At 56.4% G+C, this 16,605-nt stretch overlaps 8 protein-coding genes across 8 annotated transcripts; 3 read left to right on the top strand and 5 right to left on the bottom strand.

The window, feature by feature from the left end:
- Window positions 1-72: 72 nt before the first annotated feature.
- Z518_04625 (uncharacterized protein) lies at window positions 73-1,152 on the bottom strand (the record flags this gene model as incomplete). The annotated part of the gene is made up of 1 exon (XM_013418331.1): window positions 73-1,152. The coding sequence occupies one exon, from the start codon at window positions 1,150-1,152 to the stop codon at window positions 73-75; it is 1,080 nt and encodes a 359-aa protein (XP_013273785.1).
- Window positions 1,153-1,605: 453 nt separating this feature from the next.
- Z518_04624 (uncharacterized protein) lies at window positions 1,606-3,354 on the bottom strand (the record flags this gene model as incomplete). The annotated part of the gene is made up of 4 exons (XM_013418330.1): window positions 1,606-2,173; window positions 2,251-2,360; window positions 2,456-2,694; window positions 2,769-3,354. The coding sequence occupies 4 exons, from the start codon at window positions 3,352-3,354 to the stop codon at window positions 1,606-1,608; spliced, it is 1,503 nt and encodes a 500-aa protein (XP_013273784.1).
- Window positions 3,355-4,033: 679 nt separating this feature from the next.
- Window positions 4,034-4,825, bottom strand: Z518_04623 (uncharacterized protein; the record flags this gene model as incomplete). The annotated part of the gene is made up of 1 exon (XM_013418329.1): window positions 4,034-4,825. The coding sequence occupies one exon, from the start codon at window positions 4,823-4,825 to the stop codon at window positions 4,034-4,036; it is 792 nt and encodes a 263-aa protein (XP_013273783.1).
- A 989-nt stretch (window positions 4,826-5,814) lies between these two features.
- Window positions 5,815-6,812, top strand: Z518_04622 (uncharacterized protein; the record flags this gene model as incomplete). The annotated part of the gene is made up of 2 exons (XM_013418328.1): window positions 5,815-6,541; window positions 6,631-6,812. The coding sequence occupies 2 exons, from the start codon at window positions 5,815-5,817 to the stop codon at window positions 6,810-6,812; spliced, it is 909 nt and encodes a 302-aa protein (XP_013273782.1).
- Window positions 6,813-7,058: 246 nt separating this feature from the next.
- On the bottom strand, window positions 7,059-9,352 carry Z518_04621 (uncharacterized protein; the record flags this gene model as incomplete). The annotated part of the gene is made up of 7 exons (XM_013418327.1): window positions 7,059-7,873; window positions 7,944-8,081; window positions 8,141-8,449; window positions 8,502-8,695; window positions 8,759-8,810; window positions 8,872-8,964; window positions 9,082-9,352. The coding sequence occupies 7 exons, from the start codon at window positions 9,350-9,352 to the stop codon at window positions 7,059-7,061; spliced, it is 1,872 nt and encodes a 623-aa protein (XP_013273781.1).
- Window positions 9,353-10,094: 742 nt separating this feature from the next.
- Z518_04620 (uncharacterized protein) lies at window positions 10,095-11,051 on the top strand (the record flags this gene model as incomplete). Its single annotated transcript, XM_013418326.1, has 1 exon — window positions 10,095-11,051. The coding sequence occupies one exon, from the start codon at window positions 10,095-10,097 to the stop codon at window positions 11,049-11,051; it is 957 nt and encodes a 318-aa protein (XP_013273780.1).
- Window positions 11,052-11,675: 624 nt separating this feature from the next.
- Z518_04619 (uncharacterized protein) lies at window positions 11,676-13,503 on the bottom strand (the record flags this gene model as incomplete). The annotated part of the gene is made up of 4 exons (XM_013418325.1): window positions 11,676-12,142; window positions 12,223-12,840; window positions 12,904-13,066; window positions 13,132-13,503. 4 exons carry the CDS (start codon window positions 13,501-13,503, stop codon window positions 11,676-11,678), a joined length of 1,620 nt encoding a protein of 539 aa, XP_013273779.1.
- Window positions 13,504-13,902: 399 nt separating this feature from the next.
- Z518_04618 (uncharacterized protein) lies at window positions 13,903-16,565 on the top strand (the record flags this gene model as incomplete). The annotated part of the gene is made up of 5 exons (XM_013418324.1): window positions 13,903-14,026; window positions 14,097-14,750; window positions 15,530-15,873; window positions 15,946-16,384; window positions 16,477-16,565. The coding sequence occupies 5 exons, from the start codon at window positions 13,903-13,905 to the stop codon at window positions 16,563-16,565; spliced, it is 1,650 nt and encodes a 549-aa protein (XP_013273778.1).
- Between the last annotated feature and the right edge of the window lie 40 nt (window positions 16,566-16,605).

Raw genomic sequence — 16,605 nt, 5'->3', positions numbered from 1 at the left:
GGGGGGGGGGGGGGGGCCGATGGGAGGTTTTAGCTGTTACAGATACAGGGTTCTGTATACGCAAGGTATGATTTACGGCAATCGCAACAAGACTTTCCCCACGGCCTTGTTCTGCTCCATGTGAATATGAGCCTGGGCAACATCCTGGATGTCAAAGACACTGTCCAGAAATTGCTCCTGTCTCCAGATGCCCTTCTTCACCTTGGACACGACGTCGATGAGAACGTCGCGGGACAAGGGCACGTCTTCCACCGCCAGCGTGTACGAGGTGATTCGCCTCTGGTTCGGAATGGCGGCCGCGTGGAAGATGTCCGTCTGCCACTGGAGATTGAGAATGCCCATGTTGACCAGAGTGCCACGAAAGGCCAGGGCGGGCAGCCCGACCGTAGTCCAGGTGGAGACGCCGACGAGCTCGATGACGGTGTTGACCCCGTCGGGACACAGGTTCCGCCGCAGGCCGTGTTTGACCAGATCGTCTTCCAGGAGGACGTGATCGGCCCCGAGATCTTTCAGTTTCTGCACTTTCCCCGGCTGCCGCGTCGACGCGACCACGGTACAGCCTCGCTCCTTGGCCAGCAGGATGCACCACACCCCGACGGCGCTGGTGGCGCCGTGGACCAGCACGCTGTCTCCGGGCTTGGTGTCGCCGCCCACAAAGAGCGACCCGTACGCGGCCCACATACTCATGGGGATGGCGCCCAGGGTCTCCCAGGGCAGCGACAGCGCGTCCTCGCCCAGCTTCCAGCACCGTTCGGCCGGGCAGATGGTGTAGTTCGCGTAACTCCCGTCAAAGGCCTTACCGCCGCCGTAGATGAACCCGGCGACCCGCTCACCCTTTTTGAAATCCGTCGCCGACCCGGCTTCCTCGACCTCACCCACGAATTCCTCCCCGATCACCTTGGGCGACACCGGCTGATATTCGTCTTCGAAAATGCCGAATTCTCGTGGTACCAGGTACTCGTCGATCCGCGCTCGGAGGTCGCTTCGGTTCATCCCCGCCATGTGCACGCGCACCAGCACCCATGAGGGCGACGGCAGAGTCGGTCTCGGGTAGTCGGTTTGGATGGTAAATGCTTCTGTCGCCGGGGCGCCGAGTTTGGAGAGAACGCACGCCGTCATCGTCCCCGAGGGGGTGTTGGACCAGCTCGGCATCTTGGACCTTTCACTTCGTTCATTGACACCGGCCCACGTCTCGTTCCGTTCCACCTGCATTGGGGCATTGTACATCTACTTAAATCTCTCTCGACGTAGGTGAAGGGCTTCTGTATGAGCGTGCAGATACGTCATCCGATCCGATATGACGCCAAGCCACTCCCCCCCCCTTCGGGGGAGATTTTGGTGTGAAAGGTTGTCCGACTCGTTGTGTACGATGGTGGAATTGGTTCGCCCAACCCGCCCGTTGGCGAAGGGGGGCCCATTCGTCACAAGCTAGCATAATGTGGCATATTTAATGTACTCCATACAACTATTTCGGAACACGTGTTATGCCTGTCACCTTCAATGGCACAAGATCCATTCACGAAGCAGCCAGCCGACGGCCGAGCCCTGAAAGTGAAACCGGGCTTATGGAAAAGGCCGACCGTCTCTTCTTCGAAATCCAATCCTTCAGAATTGTGCCCAATCCTGGAAAGTCTGCATCTCGGGATATCTTATGCAATAATTGAGCCAGTCCCGAGCGAGCGAAGCGTCGAAATGGATACTCTCGTCGTCCATGTTGGTCTTGGGCAAGAACCTCGCCTCTTCACACCCAGAAGCTCTGTTCTCAGCCTGGGGCTCCACCATCTCGATCGGCACACCCTCGACGGTCAAGTCGTGGGAGTCGGGCACCAACGATCTATCCTGAAGGGAGAGATCCCACCGTGAGGACACAGGGAAGCTATTGAACCAGTTCTCGCACGGTTCCTCGCTCGGGAGAATTGTGCGATGCGACAGGCGCAGGGTGGGAAAAGACTGGAAAAATTCCGGGAGCAGGACCAGATTGTCCAAATTCTCAATGGCTCGTTCAAATTTGCTGTCCAAGTCCAGAGCCACGCCATCAGGCCGAAGACGAATCGGCGCTGCAATGTCCCCAAGGCTGCCATCCTGGACCCGAAAATGCCGAACTGTTTCATCGGCGAGGAGATTGAGGTCGACGGATTGCCAGTTGGCCAGGAGAGTTTCCCTCATCCACGGCCTATCAATGGATTAGTTTCTTCGAGGAGATAGTCCAAGCCAAAAGACTGGAGGACCGAATGGGGAAGAAGGGCGTACCAGCAGATGTAGTCTAGCCACAGAGGATGGTGTTGCATGAATTGGCACGGGATGGGGCGAAGCCACCACGGGAGCTTTCCGTATAACTCCTCGGTGGGAAAGGAGAAAAACTGCGTTCCGAGCGACACTGTGAGCATCATCCCACGTTCCCCGTCATCACAGAGAAAAAGAGAGAGAGGGAAAGAGCCCCGGCTCAATGACGTACCTGAAAGAGAGTGTACTGGGACCAGAACATCACAATCAGCTCGTTGGAGGAATAGCAGGCCCCGATGCGCCGCGCCAGGCCTGCGATACAACAGAACGCAATGACTCGCATCGACAGTTCAATTTCGGACAACGGCTCATATTCTGGATTCGTGGACAGGGAGAATGGTTTGCGGGAGATCAGAGTTTGGAGGAGTGAGGGATAGAAGGATGGCGTAGATACCATCCTTCGCATGACGACTAGGCGGCAGGGTGGTCAGTCACACCAGTGCCTCGCAATGAGAGCCATATCAAGGGGGAAGGGGCCAATCTACCTGGGTTGAGCACGGCTTGAAAATCGTCCATTGTTGCATGCTCGAGGACGAACTGAGGGCCCAGGGAATAATGGCGGTTGGATTTCCATATGGCGACCGACATGTGCAGGTTCGTCACCGACACCTCGGTCGTGTGAGAAAGCCCAAGTCTCTCCAAGGTCGGGTAGATCTGATTGAAAATGGACCACGGCAGGGATAGGTGTACGCTGGCGAGATCTTGACTACGGAAGGAAACAGGCGAGTAGGAGGGGGACGCGGATAAACAAGGAGATGTGCTCGGTGTGGATTTACGGCGAGGATGCAGACTCTCCTCGGCGCAGCCTAGGATGGTCCTCAGCTGGTCTTGCAGGCGACGGATCCGCGCGTGCAGTGTGGCATTCTCTGCTTCGAGCAGCTTGTGGACGTCATCCTGACCACTTTGGGTGAGCATGCGCACTTTTTCCTCCAGCTCCTGTTGCACCCTGGCCGCTTCCTGGCGTGCTCGTTGCTGCGAGAGTCGGTCTTTGAGGCGTTTCCGCTCCAACTGGGCCGGCGTGAACCGGCTTTTCCAGTTGCTTGTTGCAGACGCGTCTGTGTGTCGCCCCATATCGGGCGTCACGATGTTGATGGTGTGATGAGGAGAACGCGGTTAGGGGGTTGTTTCGATAACGAGACGAGAAGCTTGAAAGTGAAGTGTTGGGATGGACAGACAAAAATTAGGAAGCCATCATATACTGCCCCCACGATGATATTCAGTCCCAGATTTTAAGAATGCGGGGTACAATGGGAGGCGACGGAGGGCAGAACTCCACCCTCAATGCTCGATCGGTGAGTGGCCATTGGCCAAGTGGCCAAAAAGGGACCCCAGACCCCGATCCAGTGGGAGAAACACGAGGGAGGCATTGAACTAGTGAAGTCGAGGTGCGGGACTCAGGACTGTTCGGAGTACGGAGTACGGATATTAGTCCTTGATCACTGTCACTAGTTCTCATTAATAATAATTAGTTTTGTGGCTCCCGCTGGGTCGGAGCATGGAGCCGCGCTAGTATCATGTTGGGTTAGATCTTGTGTTTGCGGCCGCCGCTCGCCGCCAATCAACCAGCCAATCAGACTGCATGCAACTCCAAGCACCGGCAGCTTTAGTGTCCAGAGGCGGGGATACGATCACGTGTCCACACGCTGTGCTACATATGCATTGATATTATTAAGGGACATAATAAACTTTGCCAGGTGCGCGCATCTGTCAGGCCCAGGCACAACCATGAACACTTGCCACCCTCGCACAGCTAATGCCCCGTGGCGGCGAACCCGCCATCGCATCGCAAAATCACCCCCGTGATGAAGCTGGCCTCGTCACTCAGGAGGAATGAGATGGCTTGAGCCTGCTCCACGGGCTCAGAACCTCGTCTCAGCGGCGTCGCGGCCACCGAGGGTTCCAGGAAGACTCGACCGACAGTCAACATGGCGGGAGTCAGGGTCACACCTGGCGCCACACAATTGATGCGAATACCTTTGGGCCCATACTCTTTGGCCGCCGCACTGGTCATTGTGTTGACCCCGCCCTTGGCCGCAGAGTAGAGACTGTGGCCGGGGGTTCCATTGACCCCAGAGCCGGAACTGACATTCACCACAGCACTGCCCCGTTGGAGATGGGGCAGCTGAGCCCGCATGCAGTTGAAGACTCCGCGAAGATTGACGTTGACGGCAAAATCGAAGTCTTGACTGCTCTTCTCCTCCAGGTTACAGACGGTTTCACCCGCGCCTGCAATGTTGGCACACAGGTCCAGTCGGCCGAACGTGTTCACCGTCTCCTCAATCCAGGCGCTCACGGCGACAGCGTCACTGACATCCACCGGTGTAGTCTTATACCGCTGGCCCCTATCTCGGGCGGGTAGGGTTCCAAGTCTTTGTTCGAGCTCTGCCAACGCCTTCGAGTTGACGTCAGACACTGCTATGGTCGCTCCGCGCTCGTAGAGCAGCAACGACGTCGCCAGGCCGATGCCGGAAGCTGCCCCTGTGATTGTCACCACCTTGCCCGAGAAAGGCGTTTCGGAAAGTTTAGGAAGCTCTGTCGCCATCTTTGACTGCGGGGCGGGAGGAAGGAGGAGGAGGAGGAGGAGGAGGAGGAGGAACAACAGCTGATAAAAGCGACAGATCGTCGCGGCGTGGTTGTTGGGAAGGTTGGAGTCGAAGATCAGGTGCTCGAGTCGAAGTCCTTCCCCGACGGGTGTAGCAGCTACGGGAAAACAGTTTCGACCAAGTACCTCAGGCAGGGGACACGGCCGCTATATACATTCGCGGACGGCCGTGATCGTAACTCTACGCACCTCGCAATGGTCCATCCCTTTGGCATGCCTACCTTGACCTGTTGTGGCCCTCGGTGTTGTCGTCCTTCAACATGGCGTCTCTTCGCCAGCCGCCAACAACGACCTGGCTATTCTCATTACCTCTCTATGAGCAGATGTCTCATCAGAGTCGATTCAAATCCCATTTCATATGGCATGGCGCGGAGTTCCTTGAATGTGATAGCTGTTACGCACTCAGCAAACAAAGCCAGCAACGACCGGAGTCGAAAACAACCTTCTGGAGCGGCCTCTGTAACCCCGCACAACGCCCCCGCCGACCGACCCGGCGGCTGAGCTAATAGCGCGAGGTCATGCTTTGACTTCCTTCTCTCGGCGGCCTAGTTTCGTCTCGATTAGGGTTTTACGACGTCGTACAAAGACCCTGGCACCGTCGAGGGCCCCACGTCTGCAGGTGCATCGCTTCTCCAGCACAGATCTCGGTTCGTGGGTCAAACCCCCAGGGGTCGGGGTTCCCGCATTACTGGCTGACCACGGGGTCGCTTACGGAAAAACGCCGCCGAAGGACCAAGACCTGATATTTGGACTTTTCCATACGACTCGCGGTGAACAAGCGACTTCGAACCGGGATTTCGTCCGCTTGCGGATGAAGCCATGGCGAGGGGCCCACTTCTTAAATTCAAAATGTTGATGTGATTTGGGTTGGGTCTTTGGGTGCCGTCTGAACGTCATCTGTGTAGACACCTGGACACGAGGAACCGAAAATGAGCAGCGATAGTCGACTGGACAAACTGATCTGCTGGACCCAGAAGCAGCACACTTCGGCCGCGATGCAGCCTCTTCTCGATCCCAAGAAGAACAAGTTGTCGACGAGATTGTCTGTGTGTGTGATCGGATCCAGTACAGGCATTGGCGAGCATGTTGCATACGCTTACGCAGCGGCAGGGGTCGGCAAGCTTCTGATATGTTCCAGGACCGAGAAGGATCTCGCACCGGTGAAGGAGCGGATCACATCCATCTCACCAGACACAGAAGTCGTCGTCAAGACAGTTGACATTGCGAGCACCGCGTCGGTCCAGGCACTGGCAGAATACATCAAGACCGCGTGGGGTCGTCTCGACATTTGCGTGCTCAATGCAGGCTGGAGTAACCCCAATGTGCCCTTTGGCGAGGCCCTACCGGCGGACATCCAGCGTGCCTTCGAGATCAACACGCTCGGTACCTACAACGTGGGATATTTCTTCATTCCGATCCTCCTCGCCTCGGAGGGCGGCTCCAAGGCCTTTCTGGTGATTGGATCTGGGAGTGCGGCCGGCCGGCGAGGACTCAATGGCAACACGGGATACTCAATCAGCAAGATGGCCCAGTGTCGTATGATTGAATACATGGATGAGACGTTTGCCAGCCAGGGCCTGACCGTGATCGGTGTCCAGCCCGGCACCGTGGTTACGAGAATGTCGACCGAGCGTGTGGCGGAGGAGCACCGACACTGTGAGTTAGCGGCCCCGTAATGGCCCTTTCCCGACTCTCTCATTGTCGGGGGATGGAGAAGGAGACTGACACAAGTTGACCGGCCGTAGTTCTCACCGACGATGTTGGGCTGGCGGGAGCATTCTGTGTTTGGATTTCAGGCAATCTGAAGGACGTCGGATGGATGGGGGGCAGGCTGATCTTCGCGACCTGGGATCTATCCGAGGTGCTAGCCAGGAAAGACGAGATCGTCGAGAAGGACTTGATGAAGTTTGCCATGTTGACCGAATGAAGGGAAGGGGGGAAAGGAAAGGAAAGGCCAATTGAGCCATCCAATTGTCCTTGACCCAATCTAAGCGCCGACGATGCGGAGACGCATCGATCTACGAATGCCACCTGGATGTAACGGGTTCAAGGCAAGAGAATTTGAAGGCACCGTGAGGTTAAATTTCTGAATACAGCTCTTCCTCCTCGACCAACAATCGTCGTTTCCGTGAGCGAGCTCTGAGCCCGGCCGGCCCCCAGCTACCCTTGAATCTCACACCGAATCAGCATGCTCAACCGTCACGTTGTCCCTGTCTTTCTCTGGAGAGGCGTCGACGTCTTGGTTGCGTTCGGCTCCCATGTTGGAGCTGCTCGTGGTGTCACTCCTCTGGTACAGGCGTTTTCCGATGTGGCTGGTCAGGTGGTGCTGCACGTCCTTGTCGTGCAAGCAGGCAAAAATGAGACTGAAGCAACCGAAGGCGATCGCCGTGTAATACACGTATTTGAATGTCTCCACGTAGGCGTTGGCCACGGCGGTTTGAACGGCCCCGACAATGGCGGCGGTGATCCCAGGGACGGCCGCAAAAGCCTCTGCCGTGCCGGCAGCCATGGCCTGGAAGAGACTCGGGAGCGACGCGGTCGGGAGGCCGGCCTCGAGGGCGGCAGATGTCACGAATTGTGGAATATATGCGCCGGCTTTGTTGTTGAGTACGGCGATGAAGATGGCCTGGGCCACGGCACCGCCAAAACTCCGACCAGAGCCCAAGAGACCCAAGGACAAGCCGATGTTGTCGGTGCTCCTGCTGACCGAGGTCCACAACATGCACATTGTCTCGAGGGCGCCGTTGGAAAGGGACGCAATCAGGACGCAGGCGATCGCGGCTCCTTGTTGGGTCCGATCGGTCTGACTCACCCCGACGGTGAAAACGACCATGAGGATGTTGGCCACGACCACTTTGAGGCGGTGGTGAGCGCCGATGTGGAAGAGGATCCCGCCCAGAACGGCTCCGACGCTTACGCCGGCGTAGGCCGTACAGACCATGAAGCCTTGCTTGATGATGGAGCTGGCCCCGAATACGTTGACCACCACTACGAGACGCTCGATCAGCACACGCCGTCTTGGACTCGCGACCTGGAACGTCTTCGAGGCCCAACTTACCAATCGGCCAGACCAGCAGAATACCATAGTAGAACATTCCGCCCGTGGTGCTGACAATGAACGGATACAGGTAGCTCCGTGGCTTATAGACCAAGAAGTCCCAATTCATCAAGGGCTCCTTGATCTTGGTGAATGCCTCTGCGTCTGGTCAGCTGCGCCATCGCCTCATCGCCCCACAATCGAACATGGACACTTACGCCAAAGAAGGAAAGCGACCAGCCCAACAAACCCGATGACAAGCGGCGCGATCACTGCGGCCGAAGTCCAGGGGAGGTAGCCACCGCCCCAGCTGACACCCAAAGCGAACAATACCATGCCTGCGGCGAACAGGATCAGGCCAATGTAGTCGAAATCTTTGATCAGCTCCATCCTGCGGTGCCTTTTGTGCAGATGATCAAAGGATGGTGGCCAGTAGAAGAGGATCAGCAGCACAATGCCGATGCCGTAGCTGATCGAGGCCATGTAATAGCACCAACGCCAGGAGTGGTCTCTCACGAACACTCGTGCTGTTCAGACACATGTCAGCCCATCGGCCTGGACCTCGGGGGACCACATCACACTTGCCGACGACAGGTCCAAACGACTGAAGAGACAGGGTGGGGACCAAAATCAACGAGTTCCAATATCCTCGGTGCCGGATGGGCACAAGCTCTCCGATATAGATCTGGTAGGTCGACCCGGACACGGCAGCCATGCCGATGAAGACGGCACCTCCAATCAAAGTGTTGAGGTTATTCGCGGTGCCCGACATGCTGTGGAACCACAGTCAGTGACACTGTCAAAGTCGGAGGCGGAAACCCGAGCTAGACACTCACATTGCACCGATGAAACCCGAAGCCACCTGGGCGATGAGGAAATACCGACGACCTGGGGACAGGTGAGTGTGGGCGGACGAGGGCAATCTCGGAATGTCCCAGGGCCTGCTTACCAAACAGATCCGATAACCTGCCCAAGGTCAAAAAACACACGGCGTTCATGGCGGTGAAGGCGATGGGGATGTTGACGTAGACGTCAGAAGGCCCTGGGATTGCCAGTCAGAACGAAAGAAAGAAGATCGAAGCAAGGGGAAAGGAGAAAGGAGAAAGAAGACATGGACGCTGTCAAGGCAGCCGCTCGGGCAGATCAGGAAGATACACACCAAGGTCGGCATTGATATAGGTCAGGATGGACAGAGGAGCAAGCACCGCGGCGCAGGAGCCATACAGACCGAAAACCAGCCCGAGATAGGTGCCCCAGAGGCGCAGGCTGCGGCAATAGGACCAGTCGACGGCATCGTGCGCCTGTTGGGCGCGAAGTTCCCGTTGGTTTTGCAGAGGGTTCGCTTCGATGGTCAACAGCTCTGGATCATCGTCGAGTGGAGTCACATCCACATCTCGCTGAGGTTCTTTGGGGTGGGACTGGGACAACATGCTTGAGAATCAATGAACTTTGACTTGGGGAACCATGAAGCAAAGGAACTTGAGGTTGAGCATGACCACGCGGGCTCCCTCTACAGTTAGATATAGTTCTGTCCAGCATATTCGGACCTTGGAAGGGGACGCACGTCGTCGAGAGGTTTGGGATCCTGGCTGGGGCCCCGCGTGGAGAAATGCCGCCGATAGCTTAACCAACACGAAATGGAGGCTGGAAATGTGCCGCCCGTCGCCCTTGAAAGTCGGAGCAGTTGGTAGGGAGCCTGGCTTGGCTGGTGGACTGGGTGGGAAGGAGACTGCGTGGTGCCGCACCAGGCGCCAGGCACCTCTCGCCCCGGACTTGGGCTTAGGCTTAGGCGTGGCCTCGCACTCGAGCACCCTATAATACGACTCGTCATGCCCCGAACTGGAACTCGATCCCTCCAAAGTCAAAAGTGGCGCTGTCCCCACACTCCCCCAAACCTGAATCCTATCTTTCTATTAGCGAGAGACTACGATTCGTAGGACGAGAACTTTGGTTTGAGTTAGCCTCTTCGCGAGCGCATGGTCCAGGCCTCTGGAGTCTAGACGACCGGACTTGACAATACGCAGTCCATAACCTTAGGTAGTCCATAGCTAGCCGTACAATAGAGCGAATAAGTTATACGCCGAAATTGCTGCTCTCACACATAAATCCCGTCCTGGAGAAACTCGCATCCAAGCCATAGTTCTGGTCGTGAGTTGATTTGTCCCGTCCGTCATGGCATCCCCCGATCTAGCATCCAGGGGCTCGTTCAAGGGTCGCACGGTCATTGTCACCGGCGGTGCTGGGGCCGTGGGCACACAGCTGTCACTGGCGTTCGGCAAGGCCGGGGCGAATGTGGTGGTCAACGATATCAGCACAACATCCGATGGGAAGTTTCGTGCACAAGAGGTTGTCGACGAGATCACGGCTCAAGGTGGCAGCGCGGTGCTGGATACGAATTCGGTTGTGGACGGCGAGAGGATTGTTCGCACAGCCCTCGAGAAGTTTGGCAGGATTGATGTGATTGTCAACAATGCCGCCCTCGCCCGCTACGTGCCGTTCGAAGAGGACGATCTGTCGGTGTACAAGCGGATCCTCGACGTCAACGTGCTGGGAAGCATATCCCTCATTCTGGCCGCGTGGCCGCACTTCAAGAGCCAGCGATATGGACGAGTTGTCAACTGCTCGTCCGATGCCATCTTCGGTATGACGGAGGTGACTCCCTACACCTTTTCGAAAGGCGCAATCCTGGCGGGCACTCGGGCACTGGCGATCGAGGGCGCGCCCCATGGAATCCTGGTCAACTGCGTCGCCCCCACGGCCTATGGAGACATGATGTTACTGCACCTGAACAAGATGGATGCCGCGATTCGGGACCAGGCCAAGGAATTTGCCAGCACCACGTATCCGCCCGAGTCCAACATTCCCTGGTTTCTCGCCCTTTGCCACGAGTCCAGCGAGATCACGGGCGAGTTTTTTAGCCTGGGCGCTTACTCTGTTTCTCGAATTGTCCTGGGCGTCCAAGACGGAGTCACAAATCTCAGGACGATGGAAGAGTGTCTGCAACAGCAAGACGCGATTCTCAAGAACCCGAAAGCTCAGATCAATGTCCCACGCAACTGCGACGAGTTCAATGAGGTGACCGTCCGGGGGAAAAGCGCTAGACCTCAAGAGAGTCTGCATGGACATTGAGGCTACGCGGGCCATACCAAACAGTGTAGCTCCATATGGGATGCCGACAACAAAGCCCTTGCATGTACTGCAGTCATGCTTCTACTGTGGCAACGGGGACAGCAGTGGTAACTCACAACAGAGGAGCATATTATACAATCCAGCCGAGTTCACTATGGCGGATCTTTGTCTGCCTTGTCTGCCTCTCTGCCATGACGGCCTGGCTGCCTACAAAGTACATAGTCAATTCTGTGTCCGACACGTGATCTTCACGTGACAAGTCTTGGCATCAATTCCAGCGCGGGGCCGTCATCACAACCTCCCTTTTTGTTTTATTTTGTTTTCTGTGTGAGACTTCATTTTCGTGATGAATAACAAGGCCTGCTCCTATCCCCTGGGGAAACGATTTCGGGCACTACAATCCTCGTAATGGGGATGACATGTCCAGATGATACTAGAAAATGCTACAGCCAAATGACCCTATCTCAAATCGGATGTCACGACGACACTTCTCGGAGGGTTACACTCTTTGACCCTGAGAGAGCTCGCAAAGTCTGAGAAAACCAGCGCCACGTGCCGGTCTACACGCTCCCATCTCCCAACCGACCCGGTCTACTGCTGCCCTCCCGCCCACGACACCTCCTCTCAAATCTCGACGAATAGATGTCGAATGTCGTCGGGAATCAAGTGGCCCCGGTATTTGAACTCGACCACCGGATACTTGATGGGGTCTTTAGTCTGGTTGATCCAGTCGCCGTGGATGATGGCTTCGACGCCACCGGGAAGATTCTGGCAGCGGACATCATACAGCATGATTATCAACGCGAGCAAAGTCTTGATCTCATTGGCGGCGAAGAATCGACCGGGACAGGCATGCTTTCCGTGGCCAAACGTGAGGTTCTTGGGCGTGGTCATCACAAACTGATGCTTGTTTTCCTCGCCTTCAAGCTGGCGTAGGCGGTACATCCTCCACGGGTCAAACTCGCGGGCATTCTCCCACACGTTATCGTCGAGGCTCATGGCCAGGTAATTGCACCAGAAGTGAACGCCCTTCGGGATCAGGGTACCGTCACTCATCTTCCAGTCTTGGACGGTCGATCTCTGCATTTTCACTGACACTTGTATTAGCATCCACTCAAAGCTTAGAGAGAGAGAGAGAGAGAGAAGGGGGCGGGGGCGAATGCTTCCGTACGGGCCGTAAAAGGGCACAGACGCAGCGACTCGGTCAAAAAGCTGTCGACCCTCTTCAGGTGCGTAAGCGCTTGTTTGGTCCAGCCGCCCTCTTGCCGAAATATGGTCTCGATCTCATCGCGAAGGTCTTTGTGGTACTGTGGATGAATCGATAAGAAGTAGAACGCCTCGAGGAACGAGATACTGCTGGTGTGAATCGCGCCGATATTGATGTGAAGCATCCGGTACACCATATGGTCGACGCGTCGATCGGCGGGCGGAGCTACGTCCAAGATCCATTGGATCACGTCTTCGGGTTTGATCTTTTTCCACTCCTCGGCCCGACCTTCGGCAATATATCGATCCTCGTCCCGAATCCGCTGCGTAATTACGGGCCCTAGGTGTCGATTCGCCTCTTTACGTGCACGCCTAATGCCTGTGGACCACCACATGACCAGTGGCTTAAGGTATTCAGGCCATCCTCGGATTTTTTCGGCTCCCCCAAAGAAAATGCCGGCGTAGTCGATCGATAGCTGCTCAAATTCCGGGTTTCGAGTCAACTCAAGGCCAAAAAGGAGGCGATTGGCGGTCCGGGTCACGACGCGAAATCCTAGCGGATACATCTGACGAGGCTCCCAGTCTAGTATTTTGTTGGTCAGTATTGTCACACGAGAGATGTATGGGTTCAGAAGGGTCCCCCCACTCTTTGTCTTCCCGATCTGAGCCTCGAGACTCAGTTTGGCTTCTTCGACAATGTCGCCCAACTTCGGTCCCAGACTCTCCGTCAGCGATTTGCGGAGTGGGATTTCGTGGTGGAACTGGTTGGTCTCCATTTTCGGATGAAGCGTGTGGCGCAACTGGGTCAGCTACTTTCCTCATCAGTCTCTCGCTGTGAACAGTCGGAACTGGAGAAAGAACTTGGTGCACTCACATCATTATTGGCTGGGGTATTCTGAACGTGAGTCTCGGGCGCCCGTCGGACCTCTTCGATGAAATTGGGAGCGACGATGAGCAGTTTTCCCTCGGGTCGCTCCACCAAATAATGCTGCTGTTTGCTGGAGTATTTCTCGTAGCCAAGGAGCAGGACGTTGAGAGCATCATTCACCCAGAGCTTCCTATCCTCCCAGGCCCCGAAGATGCCGGGCTTGGGGGAGATTCGGAGGGTCGGCACATTGGGATATTTCTGCCTCGTGCAGAGATAGGATATCGTCGCCGACACCAACAGCACGGAAGCAACCAGCACCGCGAGGTGTGTCGGAGGCAGAAGAGAGATCTTCACCAACAGCTGATGAGGACGGTCCATGGTGTCGATTGACATCTCAAAGCAAGGACAAGATGCATGAGAGAGTTATGCCAGGCTGCAATGATTTTGAGCAGAGATCCATGGCAGGCTATACGATGCGTGCCGAAGCAACTTGAATACAATTCAATATGTGCACGCACAATGTCCCCACTGCGTGGACCGGGTGGTTCTCGTAAGATCCGAGTCGTTATGGTCTGGGGGGGTGGCGAGGGGGCCCGATCCCTCGGCCCACACATGGGACGGTCCACGGGCCCTGGGGGTGCAAGGGACAAGGGGTACATACATTCATTACAATTTATGGACGAACCTGGGCTTTTCGATATAAGAAAGAAACACACCCCGTGGCCTTTGCTGCGCGTCCGGACGCTTTCGTGCCGAAAAGAAGGAACAATTCTCACCATGGGCAATTCCACATTCATCTCCCTGTTCGCAGCCCACCAGTCGACCACCGACGTGGATGCGCAGATCAAGTTCTACGAGGACTTTGGATTCGTCGTCGACAGGGGCTACGAGGCATTGGAAGGTAGGCTGCTGCCCCAGGCAATGTCATGGCCCATGACTCCACGGACCATGTTGGAGCTCATAACAGTCAGATGTACCTGACAAGTTCTATACCGCTCGGGGACTGTCCAAGTCGAATCTGGTCAAGTCGGTCTGCATGCGACTCCCGGCGGATCCATTCATGCATTTGATCATGTACGAATGGGACAACCTGTCGCGGGGGCCTGCGTGGCCCGCTCCCTTCCACCAGATCGGCACTCGAGGCTTTTCGATGCTGGTGGAGGACGTGGGCGCCGAAGTCAGCCGGATTAAGCAGGAGTTTCCTGAGATCAAATTCTTGTACGAGTCCATGACTGTGAAGCGCCGTTGGGGCAAGACATCTACAGCGCTCTTCGTGGATACGGAAGGGATCCCGGTGGAGCTGGTGGCCATCGAGAAGGGCTCGCAGTACGACGTGGCCAAAGTGCAGGTCCCGGACTTTGACGACATGCAGTGGCTGCACTTTATGTTGAACTGCACCAACTACGACAAATCCATGGAGTTCTACCAGTCCTTCGGCATGTACCACGACTCGGCCGTCGACTTCAGACCGGGCGTCGGTTTCCACCCCTTTGGGAAGGCGTACTACGCCAAACAGTGGATGGACGCCTTCAATTTCAAACAGGACGACCTGACCGGCGTCGGCTTCTTGCGTTCGGACCGCGATCCGAGCGGGATGCACCTGGAGCTCATGAAGTACAACCTAGGTATGTCCCGGTCTCTGTTGTGCTGGGCCTCCCGCCTGCGCACCACGCATTTTCCTTGGTTCACTGACCCTGGTGCCAACGCCGCCTGACAGATGGAATGACCGTCCCGGACGACCGTCCGACGTGGCAGCAGATGGGCATTTGTCGATACTGTTTCCGAGTCAAGGACTATGCTGCCGGACTCGCGAAACAGAAGGCCCGAGGCACCCGAATCTACGTGGCAGACCAACGAGGCAAGTTTTTCTCTCGCAGTGTGATATATATATATCCAATCGCTCACCGACCGTGTGACCAGGTTGTCTCGGATGGGGGGATACTCAGTGGTTCTTTTGCGGCGATGTGGACGGCAACATGCTGACCCAAGAGCAATGGTTCCCACAACGGTATTGGGGAGAGAAAAATTAGTTGTCGATCGTGGGTGGTTCGCTCCAGTGGTCAGAGACGGAGATGGGGAAGAGTCGTCTGGTCTCCATGGAGGTTACGATTCGGATGCTTCAAGGTTGTGACCGGGACCCGCTCAGTGTCCTACTCGTAAAGCGTGTTTGCCGAGGATGAGGATGATTTTCGTAGCCTACGACATCCTGCACATACTGATCCAGCCAGCTGGGGAATGTGAGTCAAACCTTTACGATCTCGAGAATGGTGCTTCTCTCTTCTCTTCCAAGTTGCTCTAGTTCTCGTTGACCGAAGAATACGCCGGGTCCTGCTTGAGGTCCTGCTTGATCCCTTCCCACGTCGCCCCAGCCCCTCCTCCCCAGCAAAAGAAATAGTTGATTTAGCTATGGAGGAGCCCTCGAGCATCCCTGATTTTGACTCGCTCCCCGCCGTGGACCAGATGCCCCGGGGCTGTGCGTGGGGGGTGTTTGACCGAGGCGACCAGAAAGACCACTTTGGGTGTTTGAATCTACTGACACCGGCCGTCGTGAGCGCGGCCGGCAGGGAGGTCCGGGACGGGGTGTCGATTTCACTCAACTGGCCACTGGATGCGATCCGTATCCCTCCATTCGGTCGGAAGGCCCTAGGACATACGGTCCACGCATTCAAGGACACACCATACGATACGTGGTCGTTTGAAGACGAAGTCGAGTTCAACACGCAAAGCTCCAGCCAGTGGGACAGTCTCGTGCATTTCGGCCACCAAGGGACTGGTCAATGCTACAACGGAGGCTAGCCGACGAAAGACCGCCTCGACTAGAATGAACTCGCCCCTGGTGGTGCGCTTCCCACGCTGGAGCATTGGCACGGTCGAGGAGGGGTGGTCGGTCGAGGAGTGCTTCTCGATTATAGAGCATGGGCGGCGCGAAAGGGGATACAATACAGTTGTTTTGAGTCTCACACGATCGGCATTGAGGATCTCGAAGCCATTGCCGCCGATCAGAAGACGCAGCTCAAGCACGGAGACATCCTGATTGTCCGGTCCGGATACACTGAAGACCTCATGGCCGCGGACTCGGACCGGCAGCAAGCATGGTTGAATGGCGGCCGGGCGGTCGGGGTGGAAGGCACCGTCAAGGCGGCCAAATGGTTCTGGAACCACCACTTTGCCGCTGTGGCAGGCGACATGCTCGCTTTCGAGGTGACGCCGCCACGACTCGAGGCGGAGGACGGCCGCGAGGGCGCTGTGCGTGATCTGGGTACGTACGACGACCTGAATTCTCTGCACCTCATCTCCCACTTGGCGAGCCAACAGTTGACTGATCATCACTTGGGCATCCCAATCCTCCAGTCTTGCATCAGTATTTCCTCAGCCTGTTCGGCCTCCACATTGGCGAACTCTGGGACCTCAAGGCGCTGGCCGATACGAGTTTCTCCTAACGAGTGTGCCTTTGAATGTGCCGGGCCTTGTAGCTTCGCC

This window comes from Rhinocladiella mackenziei, assembly GCF_000835555.1.
Source record: "Rhinocladiella mackenziei CBS 650.93 unplaced genomic scaffold supercont1.3, whole genome shotgun sequence".
Classification (NCBI taxonomy): Eukaryota; Fungi; Ascomycota; class Eurotiomycetes; order Chaetothyriales; family Herpotrichiellaceae; genus Rhinocladiella; species Rhinocladiella mackenziei.
The sequence above is the reverse complement of the archived record's forward strand: the minus strand, read 5'-3'. Positions and strand labels throughout refer to the sequence as shown.